Source organism: Mus caroli, unplaced genomic scaffold (assembly GCF_978045245.1).
Source record: "Mus caroli unplaced genomic scaffold, Mus_caroli_1 scaffold_9, whole genome shotgun sequence".
NCBI classification, from domain to species: domain Eukaryota; kingdom Metazoa; phylum Chordata; class Mammalia; order Rodentia; family Muridae; genus Mus; species Mus caroli.
In genome coordinates this window covers 88,364,834-88,380,661 of record NW_028227264.1, presented here as the reverse complement: position 1 = coordinate 88,380,661, position 15,828 = coordinate 88,364,834, and the positions used below count along the sequence as shown (strand labels likewise).

The 15,828-nt window shown below is 42.5% G+C and overlaps 1 protein-coding gene across 6 annotated transcripts in view; it reads left to right on the top strand.

Moving 5' to 3' along the window:
* The window catches only part of Ano4 (anoctamin 4), a 408,979-nt gene extending 403,384 nt beyond the window's left edge, over positions 1-5,595 (top strand). For 4 of the 6 annotated variants that reach the window (XM_029482964.2, XM_021174227.3, XM_029482962.2 and 1 more), the window contains 3 exons: positions 217-322; positions 2,602-2,797; positions 4,770-5,585. In XM_029482964.2, coding sequence (XP_029338824.1) covers positions 217-322; positions 2,602-2,793 — 298 coding nt within the window. In that variant the 3' untranslated portion in view covers positions 2,794-2,797; positions 4,770-5,585. Of the gene's footprint in view, positions 1-216; positions 323-2,601; positions 2,798-4,769 lie in introns of all 6 variants that reach the window. The other 2 variants (XM_029482967.2, XM_029482966.2) reach the window with 2 other exon arrangements.
* Positions 5,596-15,828: the final 10,233 nt, after the last annotated feature.

Sequence of the window (15,828 nt, the reverse complement as noted above, 5' to 3'; positions counted from 1 at the left end):
CAACCACCAGTGGATGATTCCCAGAGAAGAAGAGAGATTATTTTACGAAAAGAAAAAATGCTGGACAAAGTGACAGATGTCTAGCTTAGAGAAAGGTTTTTTTTTCCCCCTTCAACATTTGTTCAACTTGTGTATAAAGACTTCATGGTGAAGTTGGAAGATACTTGAGGACCTGGAGAACCAGGGTAGGGATACAACCTTCTCGTGTGTTTCTAGATATCGAGACTACCGGGACCCTCCTCACTCTTTGGCACCCTACGGCTACACACTGCAGTTCTGGCATGTCCTCGCAGCTCGGCTGGCTTTTATCATTGTGTTTGAGGTGAGTTTTCTCAAACAGTTCCTTTATTTCCTTTGGCATAATGAAGTCACTTGGAGTAACACGTAAAAGGGTGACAGAGACTTCCAGCACCAGGACGGACTTTCTAAAGTAGCATAGCCATATAATGTAGCCTCGCTTTCATCTTTTTCCTTAATTAGAACATTCGAGTTTTCCAGGTATGTTTCAAGGTCTCTTAGTAACCAAGCAGGAATCCTAGGCCCTACATTTAATATTCTAGGGCCATGATTCAGAATCTTTAAGAGATGTGGTTTTCCCATCCCTGCTTCCAGAGGTGCTAAGATATTGTTTGTGATGTCCTTGCTCCAAGATGGTACAGGAGGTTCTCCCAGACGATCTGGAAGACATTGAGCATAATGATCCACCTGTTGCCTCTGTGTGCATCACTGTGGCAGTACCTAAAGAGTCAAAGAGACTTAGGAAATATAGTCTTCCCAGCAATTGCCTGTATTATGTTTTGGTTAAAATGTACCATCTATTTTCTTTGAGGCTTTTAGGAAATTTTGTATCCTATAACTCCTCTTATAAAGTCAACTCCATCTCTTGTCACATATATTGGAGCCAGTTTCGTGAAAACCAGAGATGCCTCTTTTTGTACTAGAAGTGTCTTAAAACTTTGAGACAACTCTAGCATCGCTTTGTCCCATCAATCCAGACAGCCAAGGGGAGATGATATTAAGCTCTTATGCTCTGAAAATAAACTAATTGATGCCTAAGTCCCTATGTTTAGACATCTTTGCAATAACTGTGTGTGCACACATGTATACCATTGCCAATGTGAATGTGTAGCCTCACATTGGTGAGGAGGGGGCAACTTCTTACTGCAGTCAGTTCTTTCCTTCCACCTTCTGGGGGATGGAATTCAGTTTGCCAGGCTTGGTGGTAAGGATCTTTAACTCAGTGAGCCATCTGCAGCCCCTCTTTAAAGAGGAAATGTTTCCCATGTGTGGTAGTGCAGGCCTTTAATTCCAACACTAATGGTGCAGAGACAGGGAGATCTCTGAGTTTTAGGTCAGTCTGGTCAACATAGAGATTTCTGAGCCCAGGAGATCCTGTCTATAAATAAATAAGAAACAGATATGTTTAAACTAGCCTGGTCTTACTTTTTTTTTCAAACTAAATAGGAAAGGGTACTTTCAAGTTGGCTCAATGGGTAAAGAGCTTGCAGGCAAATATGAGAGCTTGCATTTGGATGCTCAGTAGCAATGTAAAAATAAGGAGAGGTGGGACATGCCTGTAATGGCAGCCCAAAGAGACGTGAAGACAGGTGAGTTCCAGGAGCTCACTGACTAATCACTCTGTCCCAAACGGTAAGCTCCAGTCTCAATGAGAGACCTGTCAATCAAATCTAAGATGAAATATTATGGAGAAAGACTCCCAACATGCAGAGAACTGGCAGCTTCTGCATGCATACACACAAGCACATCTGCAAACACATATGTGGACACACACTCATGCACACACATGCATGCACACCATACATTAAAAAAAAAGGTAGCATTAAGCTACTTAGTGGCTTCCCATTTAGAACTTTCCATACCCTTTCTGTATATTATTGTTAACTATCTAAAGCATTAGAAAAATACAGAAAAACCTCTTGACTGGCAGAATTTTGTGCAGACTGTGTGTCACTGAGTTCGTTTTAAATCAATGGAGAATCCTTATCGCTATCCTTCAGCACAGCTTTATAGTGATTAAAGTAGTTTAGAATTATAAAGACTCTTAATCATACTGTCATCTGGTAATTCACCAGTCATCAGAACATAGACAGACCAAAGTGACTGTGACTCTAGAGTTCCAGCCATTCACATTTCAGGTAACAAATATGTGACACCCAAAGAGAGAACCTTTCTTCTCCAAATGACCATTTCCCCAGGCCCTTGGGTGACTCTTACTGGGTTTTGCAAACACTTAGCAATCTACACAGAATCTTCAAACTAATTCTAATTTTTATAGTGTGACTGGTTTGTGCAGGTTAAATGGCCTATGCTCAGGTCGTCTCCTAAGCAATGAAAGCTGCTGAGTCAGGATTTGCTCCTGGGTTTCTGTTTTCCTGGTCTTCTTTGCTTTGAACATCTCTCCTCAGCTGGCCCTCAGCCCCTGTTCCTCCTCCCTAGATGGTGTCAACAAACCAAGTTCAGTTCTCACCTACCCTTTGTCCTTTCAGTGCATGCCTCCTCCAGCCTCTTCCCACTCCCCCCACATCCCAGGTCCCAACCCCTCCTTCTGATTCTGCTGTGTTTTTCTGTTGTGTTTTTTAGCACCTCGTGTTTTGTATAAAGCACCTCATTTCCTATCTGATACCAGACCTCCCGAAAGATCTAAGGGACCGGATGAGGAGAGAGAAGTACTTGATCCAGGAGATGATGTATGAGGCTGAGCTGGAGCGCCTCCAGAAAGAACGGAAGGAGAGGAAGAAGAACGGAAAAGCACATCACAATGAGTGGCCATGACAAGGTAGGTGACCATTGTGCCCAAGGGGAAGCCACATCCAGGTCAGGTGCAGAGCAGATGCTTCAAACACCCAGAAACAGAGTGTAGAGAGTTTGCTAACAAGGGTCAAAATAAGTTACTTAGATGCTTCCAAAACCAGCTAATCACTGCAACTAAATCCTTCCTCCCACGTGGCCTGGCTACCTTCTCCTTCCCTGCCAGATTCTGGCCTGGAGACAGGGTCTTTATATGTTTGCCTAGGTAAGCTACACCTTCCTCTTCTTTCTGCTCTAGCCAGGTTGTTCTCCTTCTATCCCCAGTACAAGTGTCCCCTTCCTCTTGGTCAGAGTCTGCATCTCCCCTCCCCAATAGCCAACATCCCTCTATCACACACTCATGTCTTTCCAGCTGGCTTTTTGTATCACACCACACCTTCTGAGGTTTTCTAGACCCCTCAGTCCATTCAGACTTAACACCTCTGGTCCCTACCATCAGCAATGTGCTAAGAGATAAATACCAATTTATATTGTTCCATCAGTGGTCCTCAACAGCTTTCAGGCTTTCTCAACACAGTAGTAAGCTCACTAGGGAAAGCTGTATGGATTAAAATTCTAATTCTTCCAACTAGTTAGTGTGAGGCCTGTGGAACCTAATAAGGGTACATTCAATTAATAAACGTCAGATAAAGTGAAGCCTTATACGTTTCATGAAAACTCAACAAAGCCACCACACATCCTGGCCAATAGGAAAAGCTCTGAATCTTCCTAGTCAGTTACCAGTTATATGATGTCAGACCTGTCACCTAGCTTCTCTGGGCCTTCATTTCCTCTATAATGTGTTACTTATAGTCCATGAGACTAATATTATGGCAGGAGGGGAGTCCTTTGGCCTTTCGTGTTCCTTAACATTCTCTTCATTATTTGAGCAAAAACTTTGAGGCTTTTTTTTTTTCAAATTCTACCTCCAAAGGAAAAATGAGATACAGAGAAAAGGAACTCCCTGTTGACTAACTGTAACAGTATCTACAGAGATACATCAGCCGGACAGGTTATTATGACTTTAACAGGAGGCTGGATGTGGGGGAAATAAGATAGAACTAAATCCTGCAGGAATCAACCCCTGAACTCTCACCCCAGACTTAGGTTCCATAACAAACGAAATAATTCTGCCATTTCCAATGACTGCTCTCTGGCTGTGCCTGGGGGTAAATTACAAACTTGTTGGTCTACCTGTTGAGCAGAGCTGATAAGCAGCTCAAATGAGGAAATGCCCGTGTGGCATTTACCAAGCACTAACACACTGTAGAATGCTCTCCAGCCTGTGTCTTACTGTTAAGCACCATGGTGTAGCCAGCTAGATTCCATATCTGCCTTTCACATTCTTTCTGCATATGGTCTGGCACATGGACTTGGTTTCTATGTGCAGGAAAGTAAAGAGGCAGGGGTAGGGGGTAATGCACGGGGTGGGGTGGGAGAGACATTCTGGTTTTCACTTTCTGGGAGTCTAGTGTGCGTTCTACCTCCTAGCCCCTGACTGGTTCTAATCACCTACCTCACTGAGTCTTCTATGGAGAAGAATGACTGAGTGTATCCAATAGCTTTGGGTGTGGAGGGCAAAGGACATCACCATGGAGAATTGCCCCTGAAAATTCCAGTGGCCATAAACCAAGGCACAGGTGCTTGTCCTTGTCCTTAGAGACTGGGCTGCAAGGCAAGTGACTCATCTTGGAGTTTTCTGCCTACCTCTCATTTATATTGGAAAGCATGTTTTTTGTCTGCCTCTATTCCCACAAGAACCCCCAGGATTCATACTATTTTAGATTGTTTCTCTGACTCATATGTCATAAAGCAGACATAATGTTTTACCTTCCTTTACCTCTTTTGGGGTTCCTAGTTCTTTGAATGCCTTTGACATACGGTAAGTTCTCGAGCTATGGTGCACTGCGGTGTAGAGGTGGTCTAAGTGTGTATGATCCTGGTGTCTTTTATCTTTCCAGGTGACAGCTGATTTTCGGGCGAAAGACCTGAATTTTGTTTACTTCTGGCAGTGCAAAAAAGCACATTCAAGTGAATGACCAGCAGCGCACGCGCAGTGCATGCTGCGGACACCGCCGCGCAGCCGCAGACAGGGCGGCAGCGAGGAGATGGCCGACTGAGGTGGAGTCCCGCTGTTGTGAAATCACGCTGCAGTCCAGCACACAATTGCTATCTATCCATAGACCATTCTTGACCGAGCAAGCATGCACGTTATGGGCAGTTACATTCTCAAGTTTTTAAAACCAAGGGGAGACTTGTATACTGGGCCTGTTTTTTTAGCCTGTTTGCTACCTTTTTTGCATTCTATCCCATGTGAATTTTACAGACACTGGGCTTAAAAAGGGTATTTGGACACCTGGAAACATTCCTAGAATGTCCTATTCTACATCACCAAATGACACAGAGAAGACCCTGTTTACAACTTTTTCTTTCTTTTTAAGTTCAGATCTTTCTGAAGAGATTATTCTATATGACATATCTATAGCTATGTGGATGGCCATAGATGTATTTCTGTGTGTACATATGTATAGACATGTATTCCTACATATGTACATACAAATGCAGAGGTATATTAAGTACATAAGAATTCCTTACTTGTAAATAGCCAAAAAAAAATAAAAAAATAAAAAACAGTACTGACATGAATGATGAATTTTCACATTTAAAGAGTCACCAACATGAAGCCATGTTTAATTGCTTGTATAATGTGACACAATAGAGTTTAAAATAAATTTATGCACATGGAATATTTTCAGCTGGCTCTTCTGAACTTCTGTTGTATTTTTCTCCTGGAATAAAAGGGTTAACACGGTGTGATTTCTAATGTAAGCTTCCTCACTCCTACTACATCATCACTGGCAAATTCTCTCTCCCTAAGGGTGCTGTTCCTCCCTTACATTTAGCTTCCATAGTGTCTTCTCAGGGCACAGAGCAAATTGCTTAAAAAATCAATAGGAAGAGTTTGAAAATACTACTGGCACCATACGCAGGGGGAACAGGAAATTTAATCATTGATACTTAAAATGTTTTTATGTCCCTGTGTGTTAAAATAGCATACTAATTCTGAAGAAACACAACCTGCCTGAGGAGTTGGTGGGGCAGGAAATATGGTTTAATTATTACTCTACTTCCAGAGATGCAGAATCTTTCCAATTCATTTTCCTTGCATGTACTGGAGGTGTTCACCATTTTATATCATCATATGACTAGCATGAAATGATTACTATGGTCAAGTTTATATGCTCATATTCTGTGTTTCTGTAACAACAACAGCAACAAAAAAAAACAACCAACCAAACAAACAAACAAAAATAACCTGAAGGCTGGACACTCTATAAAGAAGAGAGTTTTAGTTAGATTACAGTTTTTAAAGATTGAAATTTCAAGCTTGGGTGGCGGGTTTGGCCACTGTTGGGGAAGCCACCATTCGTGACAGGATGGTAGAACAGCAAAAAGGGAAGCAGCTGTGTGCAGAAAGACAGACAACCTGGCAAGAGAAGATGTCACAGAAATTCAGGAGTTTGGCTCATTTATTTCTGGTAACAGTCCGGTATCACAGATCCCTAAGTCCACAAAAATTCCATTCATCTTTATCATTGACCTAATAATACTTCACTAGTTCCCAGGCATCATGGTATCAAAACTAGCACAAGACACAGGCTTTCAGTGTGCAAACATTTGGGTGACACACTGATACTACAGCCACCACTTTCCATAGCTGCTTCTGAGTGTGTGTTCATCTGTGTTGTCAACTTAGAGGTAAAAGTGCCCTCCATCATCACGTCCAGCAAAGGGTAGACCTAGACTCTCCTGGGCTGAGTTAGAAACAGGTGGTCATTGGGGACTTTGGATAGATGAGAATTTCAGCCATTTCTTAGACTATCTGGAGCTCTCTCTGATCAGACAGTCGGGGTAGTGAAATATTAATCCTCGCAGACCCCTGTAGGACCTGTGCATGCTGCAGACCCCTGTAGGATCTGCGCATGCTGTTTCAGTCTCCGTGAGTTCACATGAGCTTTGCTCAGTTGGTTTAGAGAACCTTAATCTCCTGGTGTTCTCTGTGCCCTCTGCTTCCCCAATTCTTTCTGCCTTCCCTTCCACAGAGTTCTCTGGTCCCCAAGGAGAGAGATTTGATGGAGACATCATGCTTAGAGCTGTGTATTCCAAGGTCTGTCTGTCTGTCTCTGTCTCTATCTCTGTCTCTCTTTCTCTCTGTCTGTCTGTCTCTGCCTCTCTGTCTCTGTCTCTCTGTCTCCCTCTTGCTAGCTCTCTCTCTCTCCATCTCTCACTTTCTCTGCATAATGTCTTGCTATGAGTCTCTGTATTTATTCTCATCTGCTGAAAGACGAAGCCTCTCTGATGATGACTGAATAAAGCATAGCATTATATTATTAGGAATCATCTTATTCCTATTTTTTTAGACCAGTAGTACTTAGTTTTACTCTAGGTCTCTGAGCTATCTAGATTCTGGCTCTTGGTCATCCAAGTAGTATCAAATATCAGTTCCATCTTGCTGAATGGTCCTTAAGTTTGATCAGACATAAACTGGTTACTTCCATAAGATTTATGCCACCATTGCCCTAGCATACAGACAGGACAGATTGTAAATCAAAGGTTTTGTGGTTGGGTTAGTGTTAACTTTTCTCTTTTGGTATCCTGCAGCATACCTTTCTATGTCATAAACACTAGAATCCACAGTGTAACCAGATTCTACAAAGAGGCTGCTGCTAGTTTTGTGTAGTGTAAACTGAGCAGCAACGCTGCATGTTTGGACAAAGCATGGGACAGCTGGCTAATTGATAAGGAAGCATAACAGAGTATCATTAATAGTGTCAGGGGTTGGTTCTTGCCCATGAGATGAGTTTCAATTTGGGACAGTCACTGGTTGGCCATTACCTCAGTCCATACTCTGTCTTTGTCCCTACACATCTTGTAGTCAGGACACATTTTGGTTAGAAAGTTTTATGGGTGGGTTGTTGTCCTTATCCCTCCATTGAGAGTCCTGCCTGGGTACAGGAAGTAGTCACTTCAGGATCCATATCTCCCATAGCTAGGAGTCTCAGCTAGAATCACCCCCATAGATGTTCTGGGGTCTCCTCCCATCCCAAGTCTCTAGCAAGTCCTAGAGATTGCCCCCCACTGCCAATCCCCTTTCTCTCTCCCCTGTTCTCTCTACATATGATCCCCCATCCACCTGCTCCCTTCCCCATCCCCTCTTCCACTCAGTTCCCCCCTTCCATCGACCTCCAGTATCTATTTTGTTTCCCCTTCTAAGAAAGATTCAACCATCCTGCCTTAGGCCCCCTTATTTGGCTTCTTTGGATCTGTTGATTACAGCATGGCTATCCTGTACTTTGTGGATAATATTTACTTATGAGTACATTCCATGCATGTCCTCTTGGGTCTGTGTTACCTCACTCAGGATGATATTTTCTAGTCCCCTCCAATTGCTTGTGGAATTGATGATGCCCTTGTTTTTTTTTTTTATTGGCTAAGTAATATTCCACTGTGTAAATGAATCACATTTTCTTTATCCGTTCTTCAGTTAAGGGACATCTAGGTTGTTTCCAGTGTCTAGCTATTATGAATAGAGCTGTTATGAACATAGTTGAGCAGTGTCCTGGTAGGATGGTGGTGCATCTTTTGGGTATATGCCCAAGAATGGTATAGCTGAATCTTGAAGTAGAACTATCTCCAATCTTCTGAGAAACTGCCAAATTGTACAAGTTTGCAGTCCCACCAGCAGTGGACTGCAAATGTTCCCCTTGCTCCACAAATTTAGCAGCATTTGCCATCTCCTGAGTTTTTGACATTATCATTCTGATGGGTCTGGGCTCCCTCTCTTTCCTTTTACCTTCTCTCTTTTCCCTGCCTTTCTACAATAAAGCACTAAAACCACAGACTGTCTCTGATCATCAAGGCCACCATGCTTGAAAAATGGGATAGGTTTTTCCCTAACAAGAGGTGGGGGGCCTTCCTGCATTCCAGCCATGGACCAGACCCATGATTCTCACCCATGTGGGGACCATCCAGCACTCCCTCTCCTCCCTTTGGCCCCTAGGCTGACTGAGCCATTCCTGGGGTCCCCCATTTTGTTCTCAGCTCTTCCACAGTGTCCAGTAGTGTCTGGGATGCCTGAGACTGAGAACCTGTTACCTAGGACTGCCCCTTGTCCACCCCCCTCCATGAGCTGGGATTCCATGGCTTCCCACAGCCAGACACCCACCGGGGGCCAAGTGGAAAGTGTGCGGCAGTCTTCCTCGTCCACCTGCCAAGAGCACTGGAACTCTGGTGGTACATGGGTTTTCTCCAACTCCCTTTATTCCCCCATGCCCACTGCCCAACACTCCAGGAGGCAATCTTCAACTTTCCTTCACTCAGACCTCATTAATTAAGAACCTGTAATCATTTTGATAGTCTAAAGACCAATATGCACACATAAATGCTACTAACAAAACAAAAGAAATTTTTTTTTTTTTTTTTTTTGGTTTTTCGAGACAGGGTTTCTCTGTATAGCCCTGGCTGTCCTGGAACTCACTTTGTAGACCAGGCTGGCCTCAAACTCAGAAATCCTCCTGCCTCTGCCTCCCGAGTGCTGGGATTAAAGGCGTGCGCCACCACGCCCGGCACAAAAGAAATTTTAATGAAACATTAATATCTACTCTGCTTACAAATCACAGGTCTAGTTTGTTTTTCCTACTAGTTAGTGTCTGGTTTTGTCATTCTCAAGCTTTTAACATGCATTAGAATCAACTGAGACGTGCTGAATCAAGGTGTCTAGTGTGCACCAGAACCTCAGCTTTTAGCAAGTACCTAGTGGTATTGCCTCTGTGAATAGAAACAACACCACGGTGCAATAGAGTGATACAATAGATGACATTTTGAAAACACTAATGCGATCAATCTTTTGTGAACTGAACTGTAACCACTTGAATAGAGTCTACAGTTCAGCTAAGCTTAACTAGTTTTGTCGGCTTGTTTAGAGGTTAGCCTCTTGGTAGGAAGCTAGGTGGGAAGCAGCACGCAGTCGAGATCTCAGTTACTGCTTATATTATTCAATACAAAACATTTTCCCTATAGGGTACTCTATTTGAAACTTTTGAATGACTTTCTATTCCAGTAGGGATGAAATATAAACTCTTTACCATGATGCTTCAAAGGCTGGGCACTGCCTATCTCCTAGAATTCTACCTTTTATCCATACTCTAGTACATTCTGCTGCCTGATAAGCTTTTGAACATTCTCGTTACCTCTGCCTAAACCAGTCTGTTCTTACTTCCTTGTTGATAGCTAATAACACTTCTTGGCTTTTACCTCACCTTGGTCAGAGCAAAGGTCTTTGAATGGGCTTGATCCTTTGTTGTAATTCCTAGTACCTCATTTTATTATTTCTTATCCTATGTGGTAGGCATGCTGAGGGCTCCAGATGCTCATCACACTTCTGTGTGATTTCTTGGTGTTTATCTTCTTTATTAGGCACTAAACTCAATGATGAAGACTTAGGGGCCTTGGTTCATCACTCTCCTATTGGAAGTATTGGTAATGGATGTTTGGAGGACATAGCTAAGTGTGGTGCCAGTTTACCTAATACTGAATCTCAAAGTTTTACATGTGTTAATAGGATGATGTTAAAAAGAAAAGAGAGGAAAAGAAAAAAAAATACAGGTGTTTTAATGAATAGCAAAATCTGTTCAGTGCTAAATCTTTTAACATGCCCATACCCAAAATTCTACTCCAGTCCACAATGAGTGCAGCTTTGGTTTTAATACTAATTCAACTGTTGAAATAAAAGACTCAAACATGCTTCTCTCTTGAATCATTGCTTTTAACAAAGGGCAACATACAATGGTCTGCTATAAATTTGGATCTGAAGAAACCCCCAAAGGCCAGACATAAAAATCTTGGTCTTCAGCTTATCACCATTAAAAAGAATTGAAGTCATTCAGTAAAAAGTGGGTTACTTGTTAAAATGTAGGGCAAGGCAAGATGGCAGCTAAGGTCCTCCATTGGGATGCCAAATGGAGCAGCCACTTGAATAACAACTACCTTCACAAAAGCTCATGGAATCAGGTATGAGCAACTCTGGAAGGAAAACAGTGAAGATACTAGGATGGGGTTCAGAAATAAGCAGTTTGATTTTCCAAGGGTTTCACAGGTGGCTGAATGAAGCCCAACACTCATCTGCTTCTCTTCCCCACAGAGCAACGGGTCATCGAAGATCAAGTGCACAGCCATGCCAGGCAGTGGTGGCACACACCTTTAATCCCAACACTTGGGAGGCAGAGGCAGGTGGATTTCTGAGTTCAAGGTCAGCCTGGTCTATGGAGTGAGTTCCAGGACAGCCAGGACTACACAGAGAAATCCTGTCTCAAAAAAAACTAAAAAAAAAAAAAAAAAAAAAAAAGATGCACAACCACAGTATAACACTGAAATTCAACAGTAGAAAATGGAAGCTTCAGTTCTTTTAGAAAAAAGTACTATGTCCAGTTTTCTGAGGAACTGCCAGACTAATTTCCAGAGTGGTTGTACAAGCTTCCAATCCCACCAACAATGGAGGAGTGTTCCTCTTTCTCCACATCCTCGCCAGCATCTGCTGTCACCTGAATTTTTGATCTTAGCCATTCTGACTGGTGTGAGGTGGAATCTCAGGGTTGTTTTGATTTGCATTTCCCTGATGATTAAGGATGTTGAACATTTTTTCAGGTGCTTCTCAGCCATTTGGTATTCCTCAGGTGAGAATTCTTTGTTTAACTCTGAGCCCCATTTTTAATGGGGTTATTTGATTTTCTGGAGTCCACCTTCTTGAGTTCTTTGGTAGGGGAGGGGGGAGGGTATGGGGGACTTTTGGGATAGCATTTGAAATGTAAATGAAGAAAATACCTAATGAAAAAAAAATGGGAAATGAAAAAAAAAAAGTAATAAAAACAGAGTTCTGAGATAGCACAGAAAACAAAAGAGAAAGGAAAAGCAGATATCGGTGCAGGTTTGGGCAATTCTGTGTGTTAGAGAGTACTGAGAGGTTTTCAGCTTTGTGCTCTAAATAGATAAGAAGCATGAATCTGCTTTGGAAAAGAAATTCATTTCATCTCCCAGCAAACCCTCATGGTGCTTTAGCCAGGAATTATCTTGAGAAGGGACCTACTGTCTGAATTCGGACTCATTCTAAGAGGAAAATTCTTGCCTAATCTGGGATCTGATGGATATTCTTCTTCTCTGGCTCAGCAGGTTGTTGCCAATCTAAGCTTGGCTGGTAGAGTGACTCTTCCACAAACCCACTGAAAATAACCATAGTGGAGTCAGTGAGTGTTGTAACTGGAGAACAGATCCAAAGCTCTAGGGAGCCTGCCCTTTGAACCTGAGAATCACATGTGGCTTTGTATGGGTGATGATGGGACTGTAATAGGTTCCCCCATGCTTCCTACCCTCTGTCCCAGCACTGTGGGTCCTACTAGGCAATAAGCTCCTGAAGAGTATTGTCAGAAGCCAGCGCGCGCGCGCGCACACACACACACACACACACACACACACACAGTTTCATCTCCATCATGAGATGAACAACTTGATTGACCATGGGCTACCTGCTATATCTTGCCTTAACATGGGCCCAAAACTTGCACTAAAACCTGCGTACCAAAATATACCTCTTATTTAACTTGGGTATTTGTTACAGAAATAGAAAACTGACTAACACAGTGACTAAAGAGAGCTAACGTTAGAAAGTAGCTAGGAAGTGTTGCGAAGGAACTTGCAATATTAGGTAGAGACCAAAGAATACCTTAGCTGGAGAGTGACATTTTAATAAAAAACACTTGTAATAATCCAGAAACTGACCCATATGACTGCTACAGAGTCCCCCAAGCAGTTCAATAACCTTGAGGCCGGGTGTGCTGATCCAGGCTTGAGGGATAAAGATGATTTGTGCAAGGAGGTGGGGTCTACATCTTTCAAGCAGCAGCTCCTAAGTGGAGAAAGTCTGTGGTTATCTCCAAGTCCTAGGACTAACCCCTCATTCAAATTGGCTGAGCTCTGTAGTTGTTCCTTGTTTCTGTGAGCAGTTGAAGAACAAAGGGTCAGAGAGAGGTCAGGAAGGTAACTGGAATGGCTGCCCCTTCCCATGAACAAAACATTACAAATGTGTAGAGATAATGTAAAGATAATGTCTTGTGTACTCTATAAAACCATTCACCTGTCAATAAAAAAAATGCTGTTGGCCTATTAGCTTAGGCAGGAAATAGGAGGTGGGAATTCCAGTAAGAACAAAGGATTCTGGGATAGAGAGGAGCACAGAGGATTGTCCCCAGGACCCTTAAGGAGGACAGACTCATGAAAGCTGAGCAGAGGTAACTAGCCACATGGGAGAACTCAGAATAAACAAAATATTAAATTACGAGCTAGTTGGAGAATATGCGAAGCTTTGGCCTAGGCATTTGTAAATAAATATAAGTCTTGGAGTTGTTATTCTGGGAGCTTGGAGCTGGGAGGGAAAACACGAGCTAACAGAAAACATCCCAGTACAGAAATAGAGTAGTGTGTACCTCTGAAGAGATAGCTGAGTGCATCCTACATGTGTGAAGTATGTTGAAATTGCTAAAGGTGTCGGTAAGTACAAGATAAAACCACCCAAAGAAACAGAAGAAAGGGAAATGAGATACATGCTACTAGCTTCTAACAGCTGAGCAACTATTTGTTTCAAAGGTATTTGTTGGGATGCCCATGTAAGAGGAGAGCATTTAAAGTAAGGAGAAAACAGGAGTGTGTAGCGTGCATAGGGACTTCTCTGTGTTACACAGAAAGTGACAGCACAGTAGTCTGACTTGCCGGGCGGTGGTGACGCAAGCCTTTAATCCCAGCACTTAGGAGGTAGAGGCAGGCAGATTTCTGAGTTCAAGGCCAGCCTGGTCTACAAAGTGAGTTCCAGGACAGCCAGGGCTATACAGAGAAACCCTGTCTCAGAAAAACAAACAAACAAACAAAAAAACAACAAAAACTCTGACTGGAGGGTGTGGGCTTTATTATACAAGGAGGACATGGCAACTCTTGAGTCAAGAGAGTCATCAGATTGAGCTTCCAAAGAGGTCACTGTGGATTAGCAGCACCATCTTCAGTATGTGATTCACAGACCGGAACCACAATCTCCCTCGAGAAACGGAGACTTTAAATCCAGGGCTCTGTGCCAGTGCTGCCTAATCAGAAAGCAGGAGTACAGCCCAGCCCATCCAGGTGATGCCGACACAGGCTAGGACAGACTGTGAAGTAGCCACTGTGGGTCATCCAGGGGACAAAAGGGGAGCAGAGGAAAGCAGAAGAGGATTCTAAATCTCCCTGCACAGAAGTGGATGGGAACACCGTGAGTAAACACTCTCAACCGGTACTCAGTGCCCTTTGAGGTGAGTTTGCCTAAAAAAGAGGGAGGTAAAATGGGAATTTTTAAAATGAGAAAAAGGAGTGCTCATGAAACAGGAATGAAGGATAAAATTGGTACTTCTCAAAGTATCCTTTGGCTTGATGAAATTAAATCGCAAAGATCTCATCTCACTTTCAGAGTGAAAAAAGTCACATGGAATTCCCCTCTCTGGAAAAATTGGAATTTTGCTCACCCTATGATTGGGCAGGGAGCAAATAGGTCCTTCAATCCAATGAATGACCCAAAGTGACCAAAGAAAAGGAAGTTCTTGCCAAACAGGAGACTTGGCAACTGTTTGCAGGACATTTTTTCCAAATTAGGCAGTTGAGTATAACCATGGTCATCTTTTGTACCACTGAATTTTACAGCAAGCAAATTATAGCTTTGAGATGAAAACATTAACTTTAAAATTTCAAATGGCATTTTTATTTTCAAGAAGATGAAAATGTTCAGATTTGGTGTTTCTGACACTAATCTGAAGTCCTGCTACTACCAGCAATTATTCACACAAATTTTTAATTTTTCTTAACTAAAACTTGAAGTTGATACAGAAAAGTTTGCCCCTTTTTGTATTTTTATGTTGTTTATGTTACGTCAAATCTTTTGAATGCTAGGCAAGGGTTCCTCCTCTGGATTATAGACCCTTTATTCTACCTGTTTTGTGGCCTTTGTTATTAGTGAGTTTCACATTACTACAATGAAATACCCAAGTCAATTAAATGTTTAAAAGGGCAAGGTTGGTTGAGCTCACAGTTCTCAAAGTTCAAGGCATAGCTGAAGTGGCCGTGTGCTTCAGCCTCTGACAAAAGTGACTCATCATAGCTGGGACAGGGAGAGAAGCAAGTGGTCAGAGCTTTAACACATCAGAAACAGAAGTAAGGATGATGGTATACACACAATAATCACTTCTGAGGGCATCGATGCTTATGATCTAAAGACATGCACTGGGCCCTGCTTCCCACAGCCTCGGCTGTCTCCCAGGAGTGCTGCCCTGTGAACCAAGCTTTCAATCACGGCTGTTTGAGGTACAGCCAGCCAGCATGCAAACCACAGCATTTCTGCCTTCACATACAATGTTAATTAAAATATAAAATGGTCCCCGATGACAAAGCTGTACAATTCCGTTTGCTTTCATAATTTATGACGTAGACACAGCATTTACTTCAAGAGAGTCCCTTACGGAGTAAGTAGGCTGGAAATGCCTTTGATAATGCTCATTATATCCAGTCAGATTCTTACTCCAAGAACAGATAACTGCAACAATTTTTATGGAAATTTTAATCGGCAAATTGAAAAAAAAAATAAGTTTGTAACCATATTTTACATAAAAATATTCAACTTTCCCAATCTTTCCACAAACAGTGGTACAAAAGTTGACTCTAAATGCATCCAAGGTGTTTTTAAGAGCTAAACGGTCATGCAATGGGTTGCCTCCGTTCTCAGTGATGCTGGGAAGGAAGCCTAGGATCTTGCACAAGCTCAGTAAGAGTTTTACCGCTGAACCACAGCCCTTTACCTTGGTTGCCTCCTAATCAACAATCTTCATGGGAAGATTCAGTTTCCTCCAAGAGTCAGTTCACAGAGTTGTTCAGTGTTTCTCAACCTCAGCCCTACCC